At 40.3% G+C, this 21,721-nt stretch overlaps 1 protein-coding gene across 1 annotated transcript; it reads right to left on the reverse strand.

Moving 5' to 3' along the window:
• Window positions 1-233: 233 nt before the first annotated feature.
• On the reverse strand, window positions 234-21,336 carry LOC139950597 (RNA polymerase II subunit A C-terminal domain phosphatase SSU72-like). Its single transcript, XM_071949353.1, has 5 exons — window positions 21,194-21,336; window positions 17,964-18,107; window positions 6,815-6,954; window positions 4,812-4,930; window positions 234-4,293 (listed from the first exon to the last, which is right to left on the reverse strand). Exons 1-5 carry the CDS (start codon window positions 21,268-21,270, stop codon window positions 4,192-4,194), a joined length of 582 nt encoding a protein of 193 aa, XP_071805454.1. The 5' UTR covers window positions 21,271-21,336; the 3' UTR covers window positions 234-4,191.
• Between the last annotated feature and the right edge of the window lie 385 nt (window positions 21,337-21,721).

The following is a 21,721-nucleotide window of genomic DNA, read 5'->3' on the forward strand; positions in this document are numbered from 1 at the left end:
CGTCGCCTTAAGCACGTGACCCCCACTAGCTGACTCGCGGCCGAGTCGTTATCTATGGGTATTATTCGATTTTAATTCCATCTCTATTAATAAATTGGTATTATATTCTATATCTATGGCAGCACCACGCAATGCCCGCAGCGATTGCTACTGCGCATGCACCCCCGCAGAAACAACGGAGAAAGAAAACTCAAATGATGTTATCGGATTTGTTTTTCTTTCTTAAAGGTGGTTTTTATTACACTGTTAATCCCTAATGAAAATATGCATGTTTTTAAAAAGTTGCGTATGAAGCGAAAATACAACTCATACAACTACATTAAATTCCAGTAAACATACATGTACGTTATAACTAATCTTAAAACTTTGGGCAAATAAGAACATTGGTGCGTTCCACTCGCGCAAACGTTGCCAACAGTTGCGCACGTTCGCCAACAATTTCAAGTGGAACGAGTTGTTCGCCGCCACCGTTGGCAACTTTAGGCGAACATACTTCTGAGGTGTTGGCGAGTGGTTTTTTAAAATGGCGGACAACAAGCATACGGTATTATTTCCTTTTCACAAACATAATTACATTGTATTTTCGGTGGATGATAATGCAGATTTGGAATAACAAAGGTAATTAGTTGATGTATTAATGTCAAAAAGATGACTATTGCAGCAAAAACAAAGTAATAAAAAAGACCTACGTTTGGTTGGCGAGCGCCATCTTCATTTCAGGGCGCCGCCATATTGACATCGCGTATACGCACCAATCGTTCAAAAGATAAAAAACGTTTGCGCGAACAGTTGCGAGTCGTTTGCGCGAGTGGAACGCACCTCTGCCAGTTCTAAAACAACCTGTATTTCAATAAAAAGGTATTAAAGGGGCGGTGCCGTCATAAACACATGTAATAGACCCTTCCCATGAAATATGTAAATTGCACATAGCGCGTGCGCACTAACGTTTTGGTTGGCAAAATGAGGGAACATCGCGCTGTTTTGTACACGGCTAATGGGTGCGTGACACAGACGCGATTGCGCGTCTGCTTAGTGCACAACTCTATGGCGTTTGCCAACCAACAGGGTCTGTACGCATGCGTGAATGTAATTAGCATATTTCATGGGAAGGGTCCATTATAAACTCTCCCCGACTACTAATGCACGAGCAATGTGAACGTGAACGTCAGAAATGTGTCATTAAAATCTCACGTTTTTAGCATACGTGAAGTTACCATTTTTCACGTCAGGTACATACGTGCAGTCGTCATACGTGAACATAAAATAAGCCAAAATTGGTGACGTTACCTAGAAACAAAACACTTTTTTTTACGTCCACGTTTACGTTTTTGCTCGCGTGACGTGCGGCTTTTATACAAATATTGACTGCTTCGAGTGGTATGGTTAAAACTATGACTCCCGAGGTGATCCCCGGGAGCGTTCTATTTTAGAAAATAGAACGCTACGGGGATCACCGAGGGAGTCATAGTTTTTAACCATTGCACGAGTAAAAGCAGTCAATATTTGTTTTATAACACCCCAAACATTTCTAAATACTGTACTATTATTATTAAGTTACAGACCTGAATGCTACAATCCACGGACGACGCGAATACAGATTGCAAACACTTTTACTGTGCTGCATGTAGTGTCGTGCAATCCGAAATGGTTACAGACTATTTATTTGTCATCCTCGTACACGCAACGGACGTCTGGGTACTGCACGCCGTGTGCTAGTCTTCGGACTAGCGCGTGGCAAACCGACGCACTATCACACGGCCGTCGTCTAGCAAAACTAAGACATGTCATGTGACGCGCTCTAAACCAATGAGCAGGCAGAATACTTGCAAGGGGTGTTATAAATCTCGCTAATGTATCATAATGGGGGAGCCACATCCAGGCAGGGAGTGTACGCGCGTGCAGGAAGTGATGCCATAGATGTAGAATTTTAATAACTAGATCGGCCGCGCGTACATACGCGCCATTGCCTGTGTAGAACAAGTTTTGGTTCGCCATGGACGCGGTAAAAATTTCACGTTCGAAAGGCGACGCGCGAAAATGAACACGGGAGATATGCCTTTGACGCGCTAAATGTCGCGTGCTGACGGCAAAAAGTCACGTGCTGACGGCAACGCACAGAAAATGTACGCGTGGCCGATCTAGTTATTCTATTCTTTATCTCTGAGTGATGCGAGTTTATAATTCCAAGAATACGCCTCTCTTAAAGGCAGTGGACACTATTGGTAATTACTCAAAGTAATTATTGGCATAAAACCTTTCTTGGTGACGAGTAATGGGGAGAGGTTGATGGTATAAAACATTGTGAGAAACGGCTCCCTCTGAAGTGCCATAGTTTTCGAGAAAGAAGTAATTTTCCACAAACTTGATTTCGAAACCTCAAGTTTAGAACTTGAGGTCTCGAAATCAACCATCTAAACGCACACAACTTCGTTTTGCAAGGGTTGTTTTTCTTTCATTATTATCTCGCAAGTTCGATGACCGATTGGGCTCAAATTTTCACAGGTTTGTTATTTCATGCATATGTTGAGGTACACCAACTGTGAAGGCTAGTCTTTGACAATTACCAATAGTGTCCACTGCCTTTAATATTTATGCATGAGGTACGTCACAATGCTAACTCAAAACGAGGCGATGGGCGCAGCCACTGCAAGTGATGGGGGAAGTGCACCCATAGCCTCATTTTGGGTAAGAACTATGACGTCATGCATAAGTATTAAGAGAGGCGTATAGCGGCCACAGCGGCTTCCTTAATTGATAACTTATACGCCTCTCTTAATACTTATGCATGACGTCATAACAAATGTAAAGGGTTAGAGTTTAATATGGTTCATCAAAAATCTCCTAAACAAAAAAACATTATTGACTGGAATTAAAAAAAGTAGCTGTCATGATCTTGTGACTTTCTCTGTCAAATTTTAGACTCACAATGTGACCTATAAGCTTTCTTCTTTGACAATACGGTTATAGTCCAATTTGTATTTGAGTTTATTGTGGACGTTTATAATTTGGAAGCCCTTTCTAGTCAGGTCGCATAATTATTCTGACATCACTTTGTTCTTTCATTATGTGCATACGTCCGTGGGTTCACGAAAAGAATTATGCTCAAGTTAAATCCAATGTTAAATGAGTTTACAAGTCTCACAAATAATGTGCGGATAAATTGCACAAGTCACGTTCTCTTGACATTGTGGTGAATCTGATGTTTTTGTTTGTAAAGTCTACTCTCTTAATGTAAAAGAGTGAACATTTTACTCTCTTGTCCGAGTGGTGGCATTTTCGCTCTTTTGAGAGTGAAAGTCAAAATGTGTCACTTTTCTAGTGAAATGTGAACGAACTTTACTCTAAGTCGAGTTGAAAGTACACGTCTTTCTCTAAAAAGAGTTTTCCGCCGTTTTCATATGGCTCTTTGCAAGAGTGATATGGCGGACAAAACGAGTGGTTTTTCACTCTTTTATATTAAGAGAGTAGATTCTTATGCATCTTCGCTTCATCAAAGCCCGGGACACGCCCAGTAGTGTTTAAAAATGTATGTTATATAAAAATGTGACATAGTTAATAATATACCTCAAATAGATTCCTCTAATCTGATTTGTTAAAAATTGTGTCACATAGCTTGGAGATGACGTCATAGATATCTGTGCCTGGGGCACAGCATTCAACTGTGCTCGCCCTCAAAATAAAGAAACAGTCGCAAATAACAGGTCGCTCGTGTGTATACTGTACATGTATACGACTAGCGAACTGCGACCTTTCTTCGCAGACGAACTTTCACCGTACAGTCAGGGTCATTGATTTGAAAAATCAAGTTATTATTCGGTATATAAATAAATTTTGGCTGCTTAATAATCGGGGCACAGTTAAAACTATAGTTGGCCATCGGTGGTGTCAAAACCATGACTATGCCCGAGGCAAAACTGAGTAGTCATGGTTTTGACATCTTTGGGCCTGTAATTGTAACTGAGCCCCTCATTTAGTAGCCAATATTTTAATAATATGTAACATAATATGACATCGCAACAACAAGCTGAGACTTACATTGCAAACACATAATCACAGTCAATTGTGTGATGATGTCCCAACCATTTCTAAACACTAAATACTCCCGCCGATAAAGTAGTGACATCACAGCTCTTCAGAGCAACATACATAGGCAGTAAAGTATATAGGTCCCTTGGTGTTGTAATTAACCGGTCAATAAAAGCAAACAGTGTGAAGGATGTCTCGGTTGCATTTCCTCTCAAACTGGAGCAACAGTTCGTCTATTTCCTGGTCAAGGTCCGTACTTTTTTCAAGCTGGAAGAAAAGAAAACCCAACATGGAATATTGTTAAAATATGTAACCAAACACTATTTTATACGTTTTTAAAGGCAATGGACACCTTTTGTAATTGTCAAAGACCAGTCTTGTCACTTGTTGTATCTCAACATATGTATAAAATAACAAACCTGTGAAAATTTTGACTCATTGGACGTCGAAGTTGCGAGAGAAATGGTAGAAAAACACCATTGTCGCAAAAGTTGTGTGCTTTCAGATGACTGAATTCAAGACCTCAGCGGGTCTCAAATTCAATTCTATTTAGTGAGAAATTTACTTCATTCTCCAAAACTTTATACTTTAGAGGGAGCCGTTTCTCACAATGTTTTATAATATCGACAGCTCGCCATTGCTTGTTACGAATTACTGTTTTTATGCTGACAATTATTTTGAGTAACAACAAATAGTGTCAATTCTTACCGGTAATTACGGTATTTACCGGTAATATCTGTTCGATGAACCAAAATAAATAACATAAAGCTTACTTTAATTCTTACTTTTTGGCAAAGCTGGTAAATGACGAAGGCCCCTAACGTTGCCTCTTCGTGGTTATCCATAATTTCAATATTCACCACGTGTACTGGGTCCATCGTTTCCTGCACTCTTGAATTGAAATCTGCAAAAGATACAAGGTGTTCAATAATTAGTAATTGTATAACCATGCGTATTGATGTCGCCTTCCGGTTCACTAAGCAATGTTCTTAGTAAAGATACGTTTCAATACTGTTCAGTAATTAAAGCCATTATACACTTTCCGGTACAGAAATAAAAAATTTAAAAAATCACAGATTTACAAATAATTCATAGGGTTTACAGAAGATAATGGTGAAAGACTTCTCTTGAAATATTGTTCCATGAAATGCTTTACTTTTTGAGAAAACATTAAAACAATATCAATTCTCGATAGCGAGAGTTACGGATTTATTTTAAACACATGTCATGACACGGCGAAACGCGCGTAAACTCATGACCGATTGAGCCTAAATTTTCACAGGTTTGTTATTTTATATATAAGTTGTGATACACGAAAGTGTATAATGGCTTTAAAACATCAACAATATGGTGTTATATGATGATTTGCATTGCATGGTGAGGTATCAATATTTGGTTTGCGGTAAACACCATGTGTGTATCTACTTGCCAGGTAGAGTTTGTCTTTAGAGAACTGTCTTGTATATTCTACTACCGCAGAGTAGATTTATCTGGTCTTTCGGGACACTTTTTGAAAAGAATTGAATTACAAAGAACCTGAAAACTGCTACTACTACCTTGGCGGAAGGTGTAGAAAATCAGCTGTAACTTTTACTTTAAGTTCTCAAAACTGGTCTCCATAACAACAGTGTTGTTATGGAAACATGTTAAAATATGCAATTGCGTTATCCCAAGGTAGGCATATTATATAATTATAGTTTTTGTTTTGGGTTTTTTTGCTGTTATTTTTTTTCAATTGGTTGATTTAATTAAGGTGTATAAAGGTGAAGATTGACATCGCCAACACATTCTAAATAGCCGATGACATCATTGTGAAAAAGATGGGGACGTTCGTTTTCATACGGGGATGTTTTGGTTCATTCCCGCTTTTCAACATTTTTCCCTTTTGGAACGCATAAAGACTTGTCATTTATGGAAATGCAATGTCGTCATATTTAAATTTCACTCTGAAATAACCAGGGAAAAAAGAACCAATCGTGAAGGCAAACTAAAAGTTGCCATATATTCACACAAGATTCTTTTCTGGCAGTTATGCTCTAAACAAAAAATGTTTATCTTGTCTGGGGTCCTTTGGGGACAAGTGTCCATGTTTTCATTTTTGTAGTTCGTTAATTTTGTGTCTTGTTTATAGTTTGCATGTTGTTGTTTTTTTCTGTTTATGGGCGTTTGATTGCTTGTTTGTTCTGTGCGTTCTTTCGTTTGGTTGTTGGCCTGTTTTTTAAGTGTAAATGTTTGTCCTTTTTTTCTCACAAAATTGATTTGACATTTTCCTTAAAAATAATGATACACTGCTTTTATATAACGCCTCACACTTTATAGTCTCGAAGCGCTTAAAGGAACACGTTGCTTTGGATCTCTCGAGTTGGTCTTTGAAAAGCGTTTGAAACCGTTTGTTACGAATTGCAAATGGTTAGATAGATAATTTAAAAATAGAATATAATAATCCACACAAGTATCACTCAAATTTGCACGGTTTTCCTTATACGTCGCGAAGAAACACGGTCGGCCATTTATGGGAGTCAAGAATGGTCGACCGTGTTAGTTCGCGACGTAAAAGGAAAACCGTGCAATTTCGAGTGATACTTGTGTGGATTATTATATTCTACTTTTAAAATATCTTTCTAACCATATGTATTTCATAACAAACGGTTTCAACTGCTTTTAAAAGACCAACTCGTCCGATCAAAGGCAACGTGTTCCTTTAACAAGAACAAACATACGGCGGTTTCAAAATAACGTGTAAAGACAAAGGGACGGACAATTGGCATTGCCAATTTATTGTAAATACCTTCTAAAACTTGGTCGTAGACTCTTTCTTCGGCCGTTACGACTAAGTCAAACTTCTCCTTGCTATTCTGGAACCTCTCAGGTCGTTTTTTGATTCGTCTATTTCTATCAAGCATAGACAAGATGCCATTTCGTGTGTAGCTGATGTAAAAGGGTTGGTCAAGGAAATACGCAACACAGATATGCACAAATAAAGGTGTCAGTTTACTTCAGTGTTATTTTTACTTTTGGTAATAATTACCATTAAATACGGTAATGTTTCCCCAAACATCGATGAATGATGGAATTAGTATTTCGCCCAACAAAAGCCTATACTTTAGTCAAAAGCCAGCATTGACATGCAATAAAGCTTCTTGAAAACAGCAGATTACACATTAAATACCTGTACCGTTAACAAAACAAAAAAAGAGGGAAAAGTACGTTAGTTTCACAATATTACTCAAACAACATGACACAAATACTTTTCTTGAAAGATGGCGCGGTCTTGTTCTTGTTTTTGCATTAATATTGCTATAAGTTAATTGGGACACGTTGCCTTGGATCGGGTGAGTTGGTCCACGAAAAGCATTTGAAACCGTTTGTAATAAAATGTATATGGTAAGAAATATGTTTTAAAAGTTATAACGAGCCACACAAACATACCTCGAAATTGCATGTTTTTCCTATACGTCGTTAACTAACGCGGCACGCCATTTTTAATTTGGTGGAGTCAAGTTTTTGACTTCATAAAATGGCCGACCGTAATAGTTCGAAGTAAAAGGAAAATCACGCAATTTCGAGGCATATTTGTGTGGATCATTGTATTCTACTTCCAAACCACCTTTCTAACAATATGCATGTAACAGCAACAGACGGTTTCAACCGCTTTTCATAGACCAACTCGACCGATCCAACCAAGGCAACGTGTCCCTATATATAATGTAAATTCTAGCTGTAGTAAAACATAACAAAGGTCTATCGCCAAAATCTTAGAGGAAACACAGTTTGATGCTGAATTTGTTTTCTTTCTTTTCCTGGGTGTCGGGCGGGGCGTGGGTTCTACATGAAGTCAGTACGAAATTTTATTTTTGTTTAAAAACCTGGGAGCACACTTTCCTAACCTGCCGATTAGGTTTCAAATTTTATCCAGCATTCATAAATACCTAAGACAGTAATTTATCCATTCTGATTGGTCGAGAGGGCATCACGTGGGGGTGTTATAACGGATGATATAACGCAGTAAAAAAGTGTTGAAACATGAACGTGACACGCGAGCTTGCACCTGTGCTTATAAGACAGTTTCTTCATTTCTATTGGTCGAGAGCAACAGCAGGGACGTTGTGCCACATCACGCGATACGCGCACAGCAATCTCCTTATAAGGAGTTGTTTACCAGAGGGCCTTACCATTTCATAGCTGGAGGGGTGTTGTGTTGAAAGAAATCATTGAAAAATTATAATTTTAGCATTTATTTTACTTTTGTCCAAAAAGTGTTCATGTTTTTGGACCGAAAAGGTATTTATGAATGGGATTCAAAGTGTGTTGAATCGGTTTTCAACTAGTGGTTTAAACCCGCCGAGGCCTATAGTTCTTGATAATTTACCTCAACTTCGTCTCGGTAAAATTATCAAGAACAAGGCCTCGGCGATTTTAAACCACTAGTTGAAAACCTCTTCACCACACATTGATTCCCTAAATAAAATTCCCAATCACGTACGAAATTTTATTTTTGTTTAAAACCCAGGGTAGTACACATTCCTAACCTGCCGATTAGGTTTCAAATTTTACCCAGCAATAACAACACTCCTTTATTAACCCATCCCTCACCCCCACTACTATCACGGAAAAAACATGGATTTACCTGCTGCAAAATGTCCTTACAGAGCTCCCTTTTTCCTTAACTTTGTTTGCGTGTTTGCTTGTTTGTTTGTTTGTTTGTTTGATTGTTTGCTTGTTTGCTGGCTCGCTTGCTTGCTTGCTTGCTTGCTTGCTTGCTTGCTTGTTTGTTTGTTTGTTTGTTTGTTTGTTTTTCAATTTGTTTTTTTCTTATTGTGGGGGATGGGGTGTTATTAAAGGATTTTAGTACCTTTTTTTAACACAAAACATAATGTCCACAGATTTACATTAAACTTACTCAGTAAGATAATGACGGTAGAAAGCTTCCCTTAAAATATTACTTGCTGAGGTGCTGTAGTTTTTGGGTAATGAGTAAAACAATGTCCTGAAAACAATTTTCGTCTCAGTCTATCAGTGAGAGGAAAATTATATGTAAAAACGTATTAACCAGTTATGGTAAGTTATGGAACAACAACCATAACTGGCAAATACGTTTTTACATGCTAAGACCGAGACTAAAATAAGTTTTGTGACATTGTTTGGCTCATTTTTCAAAAACTACAGCACCTCACTAAGTAATATTTTAACGGAAGCTTTCTTCTACCATTATCTTCAAACTGTTTAAGTTTAATGTAAATCTGTGGACATTGTTTAAAAAGTACCAAAACCCTTTAAGCAGACCACAAAGTTTAGAAATACTGCCTGTGTATAACATTGAGTGAGGGTGGCCATGCTGAGTGTGAGGGTGGCCATGCAAAGTGCGAGGGTGGGTGTAGCCATGAAGAGTGTGGGGGTAGGTGTTATGTAGCCATGCAGAGTGTAAGGGTAGGTGAAGCCATGCAGAGTGTGAGGATGGGTGTAGCTATGCAGAGTGTAAGGGTGGGTGTTGCCATGCAGAGTGTGAGGGTGGGTGTAGCCATGAAGAGTGTGGGGGTAGGTGTTATGTAGCCATGCAAAGTGTGAGGGTGGGTGTAGCCATGCAGAGTGTAAGGGTGGGTGTAGCCATGCAGAGTGTAAGGGTGGGTGTAGCCATGCAAAGTGTGAGGGTGGGTGTAGCCATGCAAAGTGTAAGGGTGGGTGTAGCCATGCAAAGTGTGAGGGTGGGTGTAGCCATGCAAAGTGTGAGGGTGGGTGTAGCCATGCAAAGTGTGAGGGTGGGTGTAGCCATGCAAAGTGTGAGGGTGGGTGTAGCCATGCAGAGTGTAAGGGTGGGTGTAGCCATGCAAAGTGCGAGGGTGGGTGTAGCCATGCAAAGTGTAAGGGTGGGTGTAGCCATGCAAAGTGCGAGGGTGGGTGTAGCCATGCAAAGTGTGAGGGTGGGTGTAGCCATGCAAAGTGCGAGGGTGGGTGTAGCCATGCAAAGTGTGAGGGTGGGTGTAGCCATGCAAAGTGCGAGGGTGGGTGTAGCCATGCAAAGTGTGAGGGTGGGTGTAGCCATGCAAAGTGTGAGGGTGGGTGTAGCCATGCAAAGTGTGAGGGTGGGTGTAGCCATGCAAAGTGTAAGGGTGGGTGTAGCCATGCAAAGTGTGAGGGTGGGTGTAGCCATGCAAAGTGTGAGGGTGGGTGTAGCCATGCAGAGTGTAAGGGTGGGTGTAGCCATGCAAAGTGCGAGGGTGGGTGTAGCCATGAAGAGTGTGGGGGTAGGTGTTATGTAGCCATGCAAAGTGTTAAGGGTGGGTGTAGCCATGCAGAGTGTAAGGGTGGGTGTAGCCATGCAAAGTGCGAGGGTGGGTGTAGCCATGAAGAGTGTGGGGGTAGGTGTTATGTAGCCATGCAAAGTGTAAGGGTGGGTGTAGCAATGCAAAGTGTGAGGGTGGGTGTAGCCATGCAGAGTGTAAGGGTGGGTGTAGCCATGCAAAGTGCGAGGGTGGGTGTAGCCATGAAGAGTGTGGGGGTAGGTGTTATGTAGCCATGCAAAGTGTAAGGGTGGGTGTAGCAATGCAAAGTGTGAGGGTGGGTGTAGCCATGCAAAGTGTGAGGGTGGGTGTAGCCATGAAGAGTGTAAGGATGGGTGTAGCCATACAGAGTGTGAGGGTGGGTGTAGCCATGAAGAGTGTGGGGGTAGGTGTTATGTAGCCATGCAAAGTGTAAGGGTGGGTGTAGCCATGCAAAGTGTAAGGGTGGGTGTAGCCATACAGAGTGTGAGGGTGGGTGTAGCCATGAAGAGTGTGGGGGTAGGTGTTATGTAGCCATGCAAAGTGTAAGGGTGGGTGTAGCAATGCAAAGTGTGAGGGTGGGTGTAGCCATGCAAAGTGTGAGGGTGGGTGTAGCCATGCAAAGTGTGAGGATGGGTGTAGCCATACAGAGTGTGAGGGTGGGTGTAGCCATGAAGAGTGTGGGGGTAGGTGTTATGTAGCCATGCAAAGTGTAAGGGTGGGTGTAGCAATGCAAAGTGTGAGGGTGGGTGTAGCCATGCAAAGTGTGAGGGTGGGTGTAGCCATGCAAAGTGTGAGGATGGGTGTAGCCATACAGAGTGTGAGGGTGGGTGTAGCCATGAAGAGTGTGGGGGTAGGTGTTATGTAGCCATGCAAAGTGTAAGGGTGGGTGTAGCAATGCAAAGTGTGAGGGTGGGTGTAGCCATGCAAAGTGTGAGGGTGGGTGTAGCCATGCAAAGTGTGAGGATGGGTGTAGCCATGCAAAGTGCGAGGGTGGGTGTAGCCATGAAGAGTGTGGGGGTAGGTGTTATGTAGCCATGCAAAGTGTAAGGGTGGGTGTAGCAATGCAAAGTGTGAGGGTGGGTGTAGCCATGCAAAGTGTGAGGATGGGTGTAGCCATGCAAAGTGTGAGGGTGGGTGTAGCCATGCAAAGTGCGAGGGTGGGTGTAGCCATGCAAAGTGTGAGGGTGGGTGTAGCCATGCAAAGTGCGAGGGTGGGTGTAGCCATGCAAAGTGTGAGGGTGGGTGTAGCCATGCAAAGTGTGAGGGTGGGTGTAGCCATGCAAAGTGTGAGGGTGGGTGTAGCCATGCAAAGTGTAAGGGTGGGTGTAGCCATGCAAAGTGTGAGGGTGGGTGTAGCCATGCAAAGTGTGAGGGTGGGTGTAGCCATGCAGAGTGTAAGGGTGGGTGTAGCCATGCAAAGTGCGAGGGTGGGTGTAGCCATGAAGAGTGTGGGGGTAGGTGTTATGTAGCCATGCAAAGTGTAAGGGTGGGTGTAGCCATGCAGAGTGTAAGGGTGGGTGTAGCCATGCAAAGTGCGAGGGTGGGTGTAGCCATGAAGAGTGTGGGGGTAGGTGTTATGTAGCCATGCAAAGTGTAAGGGTGGGTGTAGCAATGCAAAGTGTGAGGGTGGGTGTAGCCATACAGAGTGTGAGGGTGGGTGTAGCCATGAAGAGTGTAAGGATGGGTGTAGCCATACAGAGTGTGAGGGTGGGTGTAGCCATGAAGAGTGTGGGGGTAGGTGTTATGTAGCCATGCAAAGTGTAAGGGTGGGTGTAGCCATGCAAAGTGTAAGGGTGGGTGTAGCAATGCAAAGTGTGAGGGTGGGTGTAGCCATGCAAAGTGTGAGGGTGGGTGTAGCCATGAAGAGGGTGAGGATGGGTGTGGCCATACAGAGTGTGAGGGTGGGTGTAGCCATGAAGAGTGTGGGGGTAGGTGTTATGTAGCCATGCAAAGTGTAAGGGTGGGTGTAGCAATGCAAAGTGTGAGGGTGGGTGTAGCCATACAGAGTGTGAGGGTGTTATGTAGCCATGAAGAGTGTAAGGATGGGTGTAGCCATACAGAGTGTGAGGGTGGGTGTAGCCATGAAGAGTGTGGGGGTAGGTGTTATGTAGCCATGCAAAGTGTAAGGGTGGGTGTAGCCATGCAAAGTGTAAGGGTGGGTGTAGCAATGCAAAGTGTGAGGGTGGGTGTAGCCATGAAGAGGGTGAGGATGGGTGTAGCCATACAGAGTGTGAGGGTGGGTGTAGCCATGAAGAGTGTGGGGGTAGGTGTTATGTAGCCATGCAAAGTGTAAGGGTGGGTGTAGCAATGCAAAGTGTGAGGGTGGGTGTAGCCATGCAAAGTGTGAGGGTGGGTGTAGCCATGCAAAGTGTGAGGATGGGTGTAGCCATACAGAGTGTGAGGGTGGGTGTAGCCATGAAGAGTGTGGGGGTAGGTGTTATGTAGCCATGCAAAGTGTAAGGGTGGGTGTAGCAATGCAAAGTGTGAGGGTGGGTGTAGCCATGCAAAGTGTGAGGGTGGGTGTAGCCATGCAAAGTGTGAGGATGGGTGTAGCCATGCAAAGTGCGAGGGTGGGTGTAGCCATGAAGAGTGTGGGGGTAGGTGTTATGTAGCCATGCAAAGTGTAAGGGTGGGTGTAGCAATGCAAAGTGTGAGGGTGGGTGTAGCCATGCAAAGTGTGAGGATGGGTGTAGCCATACAGAGTGTGAGGGTGGGTGTAGCCATGAAGAGTGTGGGGGTAGGTGTTATGTAGCCATGCAAAGTGTAAGGGTGGGTGTAGCAATGCAAAGTGTGAGGGTGGGTGTAGCCATGCAAAGTGTGAGGATGGGTGTAGCCATACAGAGTGTGAGGGTGGGTGTAGCCATGAGGAGTGTGGGGGTAGGTGTTATGTAGCTATGCAAAGTGTGAGGGTGGGTGTAGCCATGCAAAGTGCGAGGGTGGGTGTAGCCATGAAGAGGGTGAGGAGATGGGTGTAGCCATGCAAAGTGTGAGGGTGGGTGTAGCAATGCAAAGTGTGAGGGTGGGTGTAGCCATGCAAAGTGTGAGGGTGGGTGTGGCCATACAGAGTGTGAGGGTGGGTGTGGCCATGCAGTGTGTAAGGGTGGGTGTAGCAATGCAAAGTGTGAGGGTGGGTGTGGCCATACAGAGTGTGAGGGTGGGTGTGGCCATGCAGTGTGTAAGGGTGGGTGTAGCAATGCAAAGTGTGAGGGTGGGTGTGGCCATGCAGAGTGTAAGGCTGGGTGTGGCCATGCAGAGTGTGAGGGTGGGTGTATGCCGAGTGTGAGGGGTGTGGCCTTTCAGAGTGTGAGGGTGGGTGTTATCACACGGCAACGACCCTGCAAGGTTTTAAACAGACGTTTTAGAACGAGTTCATAAATGCCCTTTTGTTAAAAAACTACATTTATAGAAACTTCAACAATTAAAAATTCCAGGTTTGAAAAAGAAATTTCAAAAACTTTGTGATGAATCTTTGTGCGCGTGGGTTGTGTGTACGCGTGGGTTGTGTACACGTGCACAGATTACGCGCTGTTACTATAACAATGAATTGCGTTCCGCCTGATAATCTTGTGCGCCCAACACGCGGAAGCCAGCTGGTTATAAACACTGGTCATTATCAAAGGTTTACACCCCCACGTGACGAGCTCTCCACCAATAGAAATAGCGAAACTGTCTGAGGTATTTATGAATATATGTTAAAGTTGCATCGGGGATAAAGAATATTAAATTTTGGTTTATACCCATACACCAATGTGTGTAGCACTGTAAACTCAGTAGGTACCCGAGTTCTGTGAAAAAAAGTCACAGGCATATTACTCGGGTGGGATTCGAACCCACGACCTTTGCAATTCTAGACAAGTGTCATACCACCTAGACCACCAAGATTGCCTGGTAGCTAGAGGCAGAGTTTGAATTCTAAACACTAATTTCTATTTGGAAAAAGGGTGACTTTGATAAAACTGTTGTGGTTTATATTGTTAAAAGTTTCAAAGGAATGACTTACTTTGATTGGATTCCAGTCACAGCATACTGTCCACAAGATTTAAAGAACAACCAACAGCAATGAAAGGTGATGTATCGAAGTGGACTGTCAATCTATCCATGACCTCAAGCAGCCAGACGTCTTGTAGCAATCTTGAGTGAAGTAACTGGTCCTCGGGAACACTGGACATGGGGGCTAGAATGAGGTCACTTATAGTCTACTCAAAGGACACCGTGGTAAAATAGCCCACATGGGCATTGTGGCTAAGCCAGTCTCTTTAAACTATCATAAATGGTTATGCAGATGTTGAAAACATCAAATTAGGGTGTGCCGTGACTAGTCATGAAAATACAGTTGTAGTCAATGGATGTGTGTATCATACAATTATCAGAGGTCCAAATGTGTGGTAAAAACTATCATAAAACTTTTTACTAACTTGTTACAGGTGTTTAATCAGCTCCATTTAAATGGTTAGCTGGCTCATGTTGAGTGACTGCTGTACAATACAATCTGTTACAGATGTGTATTAGACTGTTAAAGGTATGGACACCTATTGGTAATAATTGTCAAAGACCAGTATTCTCACTTGGTGTATGCCAACATTTGGATAGAATAACAAATCTGTGAAAATTTTGACTCAACTGGTCATCGAAAGTTGCAACAGAAAAATGAAAGAAAAAACATGCTTTCTGCACAAATTTGTGTTTTCAGATACCTATATAAAAGGCTTCAGGCCTGAAGTCTTTTGCTATTTGATTACCGCTAGTTTAGATTCAGCAAACTATTAAAACTGGTCAGTTTAATGTTATATTATCATGTCATTTCACAGAATACTTAAAAGCAAGTCAAGTCAACTTCTTTAAGTGGCATGTTTAAAGAGATGAAAAGTTTTAGTTACAATGTATTGAAGGAAGGTGTGTAAATTAGGAGACAAATTCTAAATTATTTGTATCACCTATGGTATACATAGTTAGTATGTTTATGAATGTCACAAACATCTACATAACCAAAAACACTAAAATTGGTTTGAGTTGTTAATCAGGCAGGTTTCCTAAAACATGTATTGCATTACAGAGTTTTGTTTTCAATCATACTCCTGCTATGAAGAACGCAAACATTTTGGTTCATTATAATTTTAAATAAATAATCTAGCCAACTCTGCAGTCTGGTTTTAACAAGTAATAACGAAGGTGCAACAATATTTTTTATCATAACATCTTTCCTATGCAAAATCAATTAAGAAACGACAGGTCAAATTGATCTCAGTTCCAACAATTTATTTTGTCACCACTCGGTATCAGCACAAATTTTACATCAATATTTATGTTAACATTCTTAAACCATAGCCCTGTACTAGTTGCTCTTTTTGTCCTCAAACATTAGAGTATTTCTAGTAAGGTTATATGGCACTCAAATACATGGCACAGATTGGATTCTATCACAAACCAGCTTCAATGTTAGGTAAACATGTACATTTTAAGTACATTCATGTTAAAGACACTGCAAAGACCAGTATTCTCACTTGGTAACCTTTGAAAATTTGGGCTCAATTGGTCATTGAAGATGCAAGAAAATAATGCAAGAAAAAACACCCTTGTTGCAACAATTTGGTTGCTTTCAGATGCATCAGAAAAACCTTCAAGCCTGAAATCTTTTAAACTGATGTTACTTCAGAGGAAGCGGTTTATCACACCATCACTATCAATAGAGCTCCACTGCTCCTTACCAACAAATTTGTATGGTTACAATTATTTTGAGTAATTAACAAGAGTGTCCAGTGTCTTTGAATGAAATACTTTCATTCAAATAGTAGTTTTTTAGGGAAATCATTCTTTGGACAGCATACCGTCTACATGTATTTAAGTATTTGTTTTTGCAGTGTTTTCAAGGAGAGCAATTTTGGCTCAATCACATCTGTGCAACATATTTAATACATCAATATAAAGGACATTTAGCTTCCTTATTTAATTTACAATATTCATTTGATGACCAGAATTAAATGTGGATACCTAAATTTAAAAACAAAAGATTTAAAGGAGACAAGGATTAAAGCAAACTTTGCAATATAGAAGTGAATATCTTATGCATAAATTTACATCATACAAACCAGGCAAAAGGAGACTTTCTGGGCCAATTGGTGGCAGCAGACTTACCGGGTAAAGCCATTGTTCTCAGAGTTATGCGCATGTTCAGAACTACGTAAACAATGAAAATTTACCTGGTAAGTCTGCTACCACCTAGCATTGGAAAGTCTCCCATTGAATAAGCCGATTTATTGGCCTTTTTGCTATTAATATTAGAAAGAAAACCCATCCGCACACCATGCCTTAATACTTGTACCCTGCTACACACTTTTGTGACCTCAAAATAAAACAAGACAACGGTCTCCTAAATAAATAGTCTTTTCCACCGTCATAAATTTAGGTGTGGTTAAACAATTAACGTCCGACAGAAAAAAAAGTCTATAAGAATTGTTATAAAATATTGTATCCGTTTCCACAGTCAGTATTTTTCACTTACCTTTTCTCAAACTGTAGAAAAATATTTTACAATTAATAAAATCATGTTTTTAGTGTGCACTTGAAATGATTTCAAGTTTCAAAACAATTATTTTGAGCACAAAAACTACTTAATTTTGCGTGTTCACAAAATTATTGAGCGCATTCGAAAGAAATTATTTTGTTAAGTGTAAATCATTTATTTTAAGTTCTTGAGATCGATTCAAGCAAACAAAATAATTGTGCATTCAAGCGCAGACAACAACTTTATTTTGAGTGCAGGATAAGAGTTTGGAGTGAACAAAGTATTTTTGCGCCCAAAAACATTTTTTGTTTTCAAAATCATTATTTGGCACAAAATAATTATTTTGAGTGCACCAAATATTTCCTGGGCATGAAACAATTTATTTTGACTTGCCACAAATGTTTCAATCATTTTTTCATTTAGGTTTCTACAAAAGTGGGATTGGTCAAAGAAAATAAATTAGGGATTAAAGACTTCCAGTTGTTTTTTTGGAACTACAAGAAAACTTTTTGGAATCTGGTATGAAATGATTGCAATAAGCAACATCGTATGTATGCAACTTAAAAGTTTTATACCTTTGTTTTGATACACGTACATGTGGGTTTAAACAAAACATGTTCAATGTAATTAACAGTAAGTCACAACCACATTGCCTCACTATGGGCACAAGGTTGATGTAATTGTGTCAATAAATATCTAAAAAGTAAGAGCTATGATGCAAACCAATGAATGATAAGCCTCTTGCGTTGACTTAGCATTCATAAACAACTACTTACTTGACTCCATATTGACATACTTACTTGCATATTGACATGTTCTTTTGAGGGAAACTCCTTTTTCCACCACAAAAATGGGAAGATCACCTTATTTTGATATAACCCAACGCCACAACTGCATCTTACATATACCACACTTTGGTAAGCCAATTCAAAATGCATCTCAAAATTCAACTCAAAATGCCAATTCAAAATGCAACTTGAGAGTGCCAATTTGGGGATTTTGTTGTCTTAGTAAATCTTTCTACCATTGCGTGCGTACAATGCTATTGCATTTTTAGAGAAACAAAAAATAAAAATATTAATTTACACAGCAATCACCCTCATTAGACAAAAAAAGAAGAAGCTCTTATCAACCGCAAAACTGTAGAATATGTTATCGATTTGGTTGTTGGATACAGTTGTTTGTCTTTGGTCTCCAGGTCTCTGTACATCTCATCATATGTTGTGTTAAAATCATAGATGTTTGGTTTGTCCGGAGCTGAGCCTGGCAGCTTGCAGTTGGCACCAGTTCCAAATGATTTCACATTAAATCCTTTTTTGCTGAAATATAAAAAGTAAAAAATAAAAAAAAACATCTTTAAAATGGTATTGTGATAAGATAGCTTTCAAAGTAGTTTCATAAACAAATTGCCAAGAACTTCGGATAATGAAGGGGCATTTTGAGGCACTATGGGGGAGGGGGAGACAACTATTCACAAACAAATGTAAGCTCCAAATTATATTCCTCTTTTGTGAGAATTTAACCAAACTAAAATAAAACTTCCCTCTTTATACAACCTATTGGTTTTTGCCATTCCCTTAAAATGATCAGAATATGTATTTTAAATTGAAAATTACATACAAGTGTACAATGTATGTACATGTGTAGTTTTCAATTTTTTACTTTTGGAAAAGAAAGTTTCACACAATCGTTTGCCAAGATGTAATTCAGAAAATTGTTGTGTCTGGTTGATATGTGTGTCTCACAACTGGATGATTTGTCCGAGTAACAGATCGTGGGTTCCTTACTGTATCCTTGGGACTATAATCTCAGTGCGTTATGAACAAAGAAAAGAAACTCATTATTTGTTAAAGGCAGAAATTGATCAAATGAATCAATAATAACCATATTGTTTTGTTATTGGAATCATGTGTTTTTAATTGATTGATCTTCGACATTGAATTCTCCGTGTTACCTTTTTTCAGTTGTAAGGTTGATGTCATTTTGTACATGTTGCTTTTTGTTAATAGTTTTCATATTTTTATTTTTCATCAGACGAAACTGTAAATGATGTATAAAACAAAACTAGATATGAGAATTTGGTTGATAACAGATTTGAGGTTTTTTTAATTTCTGGCCTGTATTGATGATTCATCAGATTTCAAGTAAAGCTGACTGGAGTGATTGTGAGTTCTAGTGGTTGAAAAAAGAACATTATTTTATGAAACTGTCTTTGAAGCAAATATATCGATACTAAGCTTGGGCGATATCGATTTATTTTATTCACGATATATCGCCGACAATATATCGCGATATTCGATATAATCGAAATTAATGAAATTTGACATCATCAGTCTTAAAACTCCAAGTGAAAGTTGTAGAAGAGACAGTTCTGGCATAAGAGAGGTGTTCTAATGACCTATTTTTCTGGTTTTACTCCAAACCTATGGGGTGCAAGATGTCTCAGCTAGCAAATACACCGCGATATTTAATCGATATATCGATATATCGCGATTATCGCGATATATCGCGATGGATCGATATTTCGATTAAAACCAAATCCATTCGATATCGAAATCGTGTCCAAATTAACATCGCGATATTCGATAATATCGTGATATCGCCCAAGCTTAATCGATACTTTTTTATTCAAGCATCAAGAGAAATGAAAAAAATATTTATTGCAGCTTGCTTTGTTCTCAAGTCTTGAGAACCAAGATAGACGAAATTGAAAAAAAAAAAAAGACCTTTGTGGTGTCCTAACAATACACCAAGTTTTAACTCATTATAGACCCAGTAGTAACTGGGGCAATGTTACTTCTAGAAACTATAAGGCCCCCCTGTGAGCCTTATAGGGCTCCCCTGTGAGCCTTATAGTTTCTAGAAGTAGGGCAATGTATCCTTTTTTGGAAATGTTGTCATTATCGGTTGTGTCTAAACTCAGAGTCAGACTTTTGGTTTGGCAGATACAAAATGTTACAAGTCCTGAAAACATCACCAGGCATGCCAGGTATTACTCCTAGAACTATTTCGGTTTCGTCCGGCTATCGCCTCCCATAACCTCATAGAGGGTCATCTGTCATGCGTTCAACGACCCATGGTTCAATGAATTTTGGAATCAGAAATCTCTTTTTTTTTTTTTTTAATCTCGCCAAAGTTAGGCTCTATGTGTCCTTTGATATATCAATGTGTATGCTTTCGACCAGAGAATCCACTCCTCAATCTCAAAAATTGTTAAAAATGATAAATTCTTACCGTAATATTCAGATTCCCTATCTACTGTACTGTATCCTCTGCCAACAATAATTGAAAATTACCCGACCTCGTTTTGCGAGAATGCGTCACGAGAGGGCGGGTATGATCCGTGATTTGTGTACAAAACATACACGGAACCACGAAGCTCGCACAGGGTACCAGTATGTACACGACTGTGTGCAAAAAATGTCGAAAGCATACACATTGATATATCAAAGGACACATAGAGCCTAAAAAAAAGAAAAGAGATTTCTGATTCCAAAATTCATTGAACCATGGGTCGTTGAACGCGTGACAGATGACCCTCTATGAGTTTACGGGAGACGATAGCCGGACGAAACCGAAATAGTTCTAGGAGTAGCCAGGTATTGGCTTACACTTCGTAATCAAAAGATAGCGTACTGTTTCAAATTCATGACTCTTGAAAACAAACCACACACACAAAGAATTATATCAACAGCTCATGGCCAACTCAGTCAGAGTGAACTGGTCGAAAGTCAACTCAGTCCGATTCCGAAGTCATCTTTCATTCACTTTGTCCTAAACTTTGTCTGTTCATTAATTAAGTAATTGTGCATAAAATCATCGGGAGGAAGAATCCCCCCGCCTAGTTGCGATAACGTAACCCTCCTGCCTCAGGAGGGTTACCTTATCGCAACTACCCCCCCCCCCCCCCAATTCTTTTGAAAAACTTTCCGTATGGCAACCACTTTTCACTAATTTTTTTAAAAAGGGATATCTCATTATTATAAGGTTAATTAGATATTTCATATCGAATGGTAAGTGGTGGAGCCATACGAAAACTTGTCCATTCGTTTATATCAAGTCTTGTTCAACTTCAAGTCAATACAGCGAACACAAGAATGAACACAAAATGTATTTTTTGACACATAAACTAAAGTTAAATTAGGTTTTGGTTAAAATTTGTAAACAAAAATTATTAGAACATTTCCGATGTGCTGCTATTATTTACATTGTACTTTAACCGCACAGTTAATTGGACTTGGGGGACCGAGTTGGCTACTGACTGAATAAATTTAATATAGCCAAAAACAGCCATCAGATAGACCGAGTTTGTTTGGACCGAGTCGACCGTGCCGGTACGTTCAAAAAAATAACCTCTTTTTTCTTTTTATAAAACCATCATTCTGACTATTTCACGTAAGTATACCTTAGAACAGCGTGAGCCTCCATACTTCTGTTTTGATTGCTCGAACACACCACTCCCACCCTCAGCTTTCCAGACATTTTGACACGTTTATTTGGGACAAGTCCGACCTTGGTTTCGGTTTCTTGGATCCTTTCTATGATGAAGTAAATGTAGAGTGCATGTGTTATTTATCTAGCGTATGCGCTGCGCTGCATGCAGTATATAGACTTACTTCAAGTACCGTTCTCGGGTGAGAGTACTGAGCATATCGCGCCAACTAGCAAACAAGCCATAATAATATCGCAGTGCGTGCTTGTCGTAGCACAGGATTGGGACTTGAGTCAAGTCTACGCGGTCTGCTTCCGGCCAACAAGAGGTCAACGCGCTGCGTAGTCTTTATCAACAGGCGTTAGTTTATTTTATCCTATGACCCATCCTGATGATCCTTAATTACGTGGACGGACATCATTTCAAGAAAGCTGGTTTGTTGCTTTCACTTTGTTTCTAAATTGGCTGTTTTCTAAAGCGCTGTTTGCTAAAATTGGAAGG

This window comes from Asterias amurensis, chromosome 18, assembly GCF_032118995.1.
Source record: "Asterias amurensis chromosome 18, ASM3211899v1".
NCBI classification, from domain to species: Eukaryota; Metazoa; Echinodermata; class Asteroidea; order Forcipulatida; family Asteriidae; genus Asterias; species Asterias amurensis.

Excerpts from the sequence above, each read along its gene's own strand:
- LOC139950597 (XM_071949353.1), bottom strand. The coding sequence starts at position 21,270 with ATGTCTGGAAAGCTGAGGGTGGGAGTGGTGTGTTCGAGCAATCAAAAC. Across the intron at positions 18,108-21,193 it reads GAGGCTCACGCTGTTCTAAG|CAAAAAAGGATTTAATGTGA; the intron begins GTATACTTACGT and ends TTTATATTTCAG. Across the intron at positions 4,931-6,814 it reads CTACGACCAAGTTTTAGAAG|ATTTCAATTCAAGAGTGCAG; the intron begins GTATTTACAATA and ends TATCTTTTGCAG.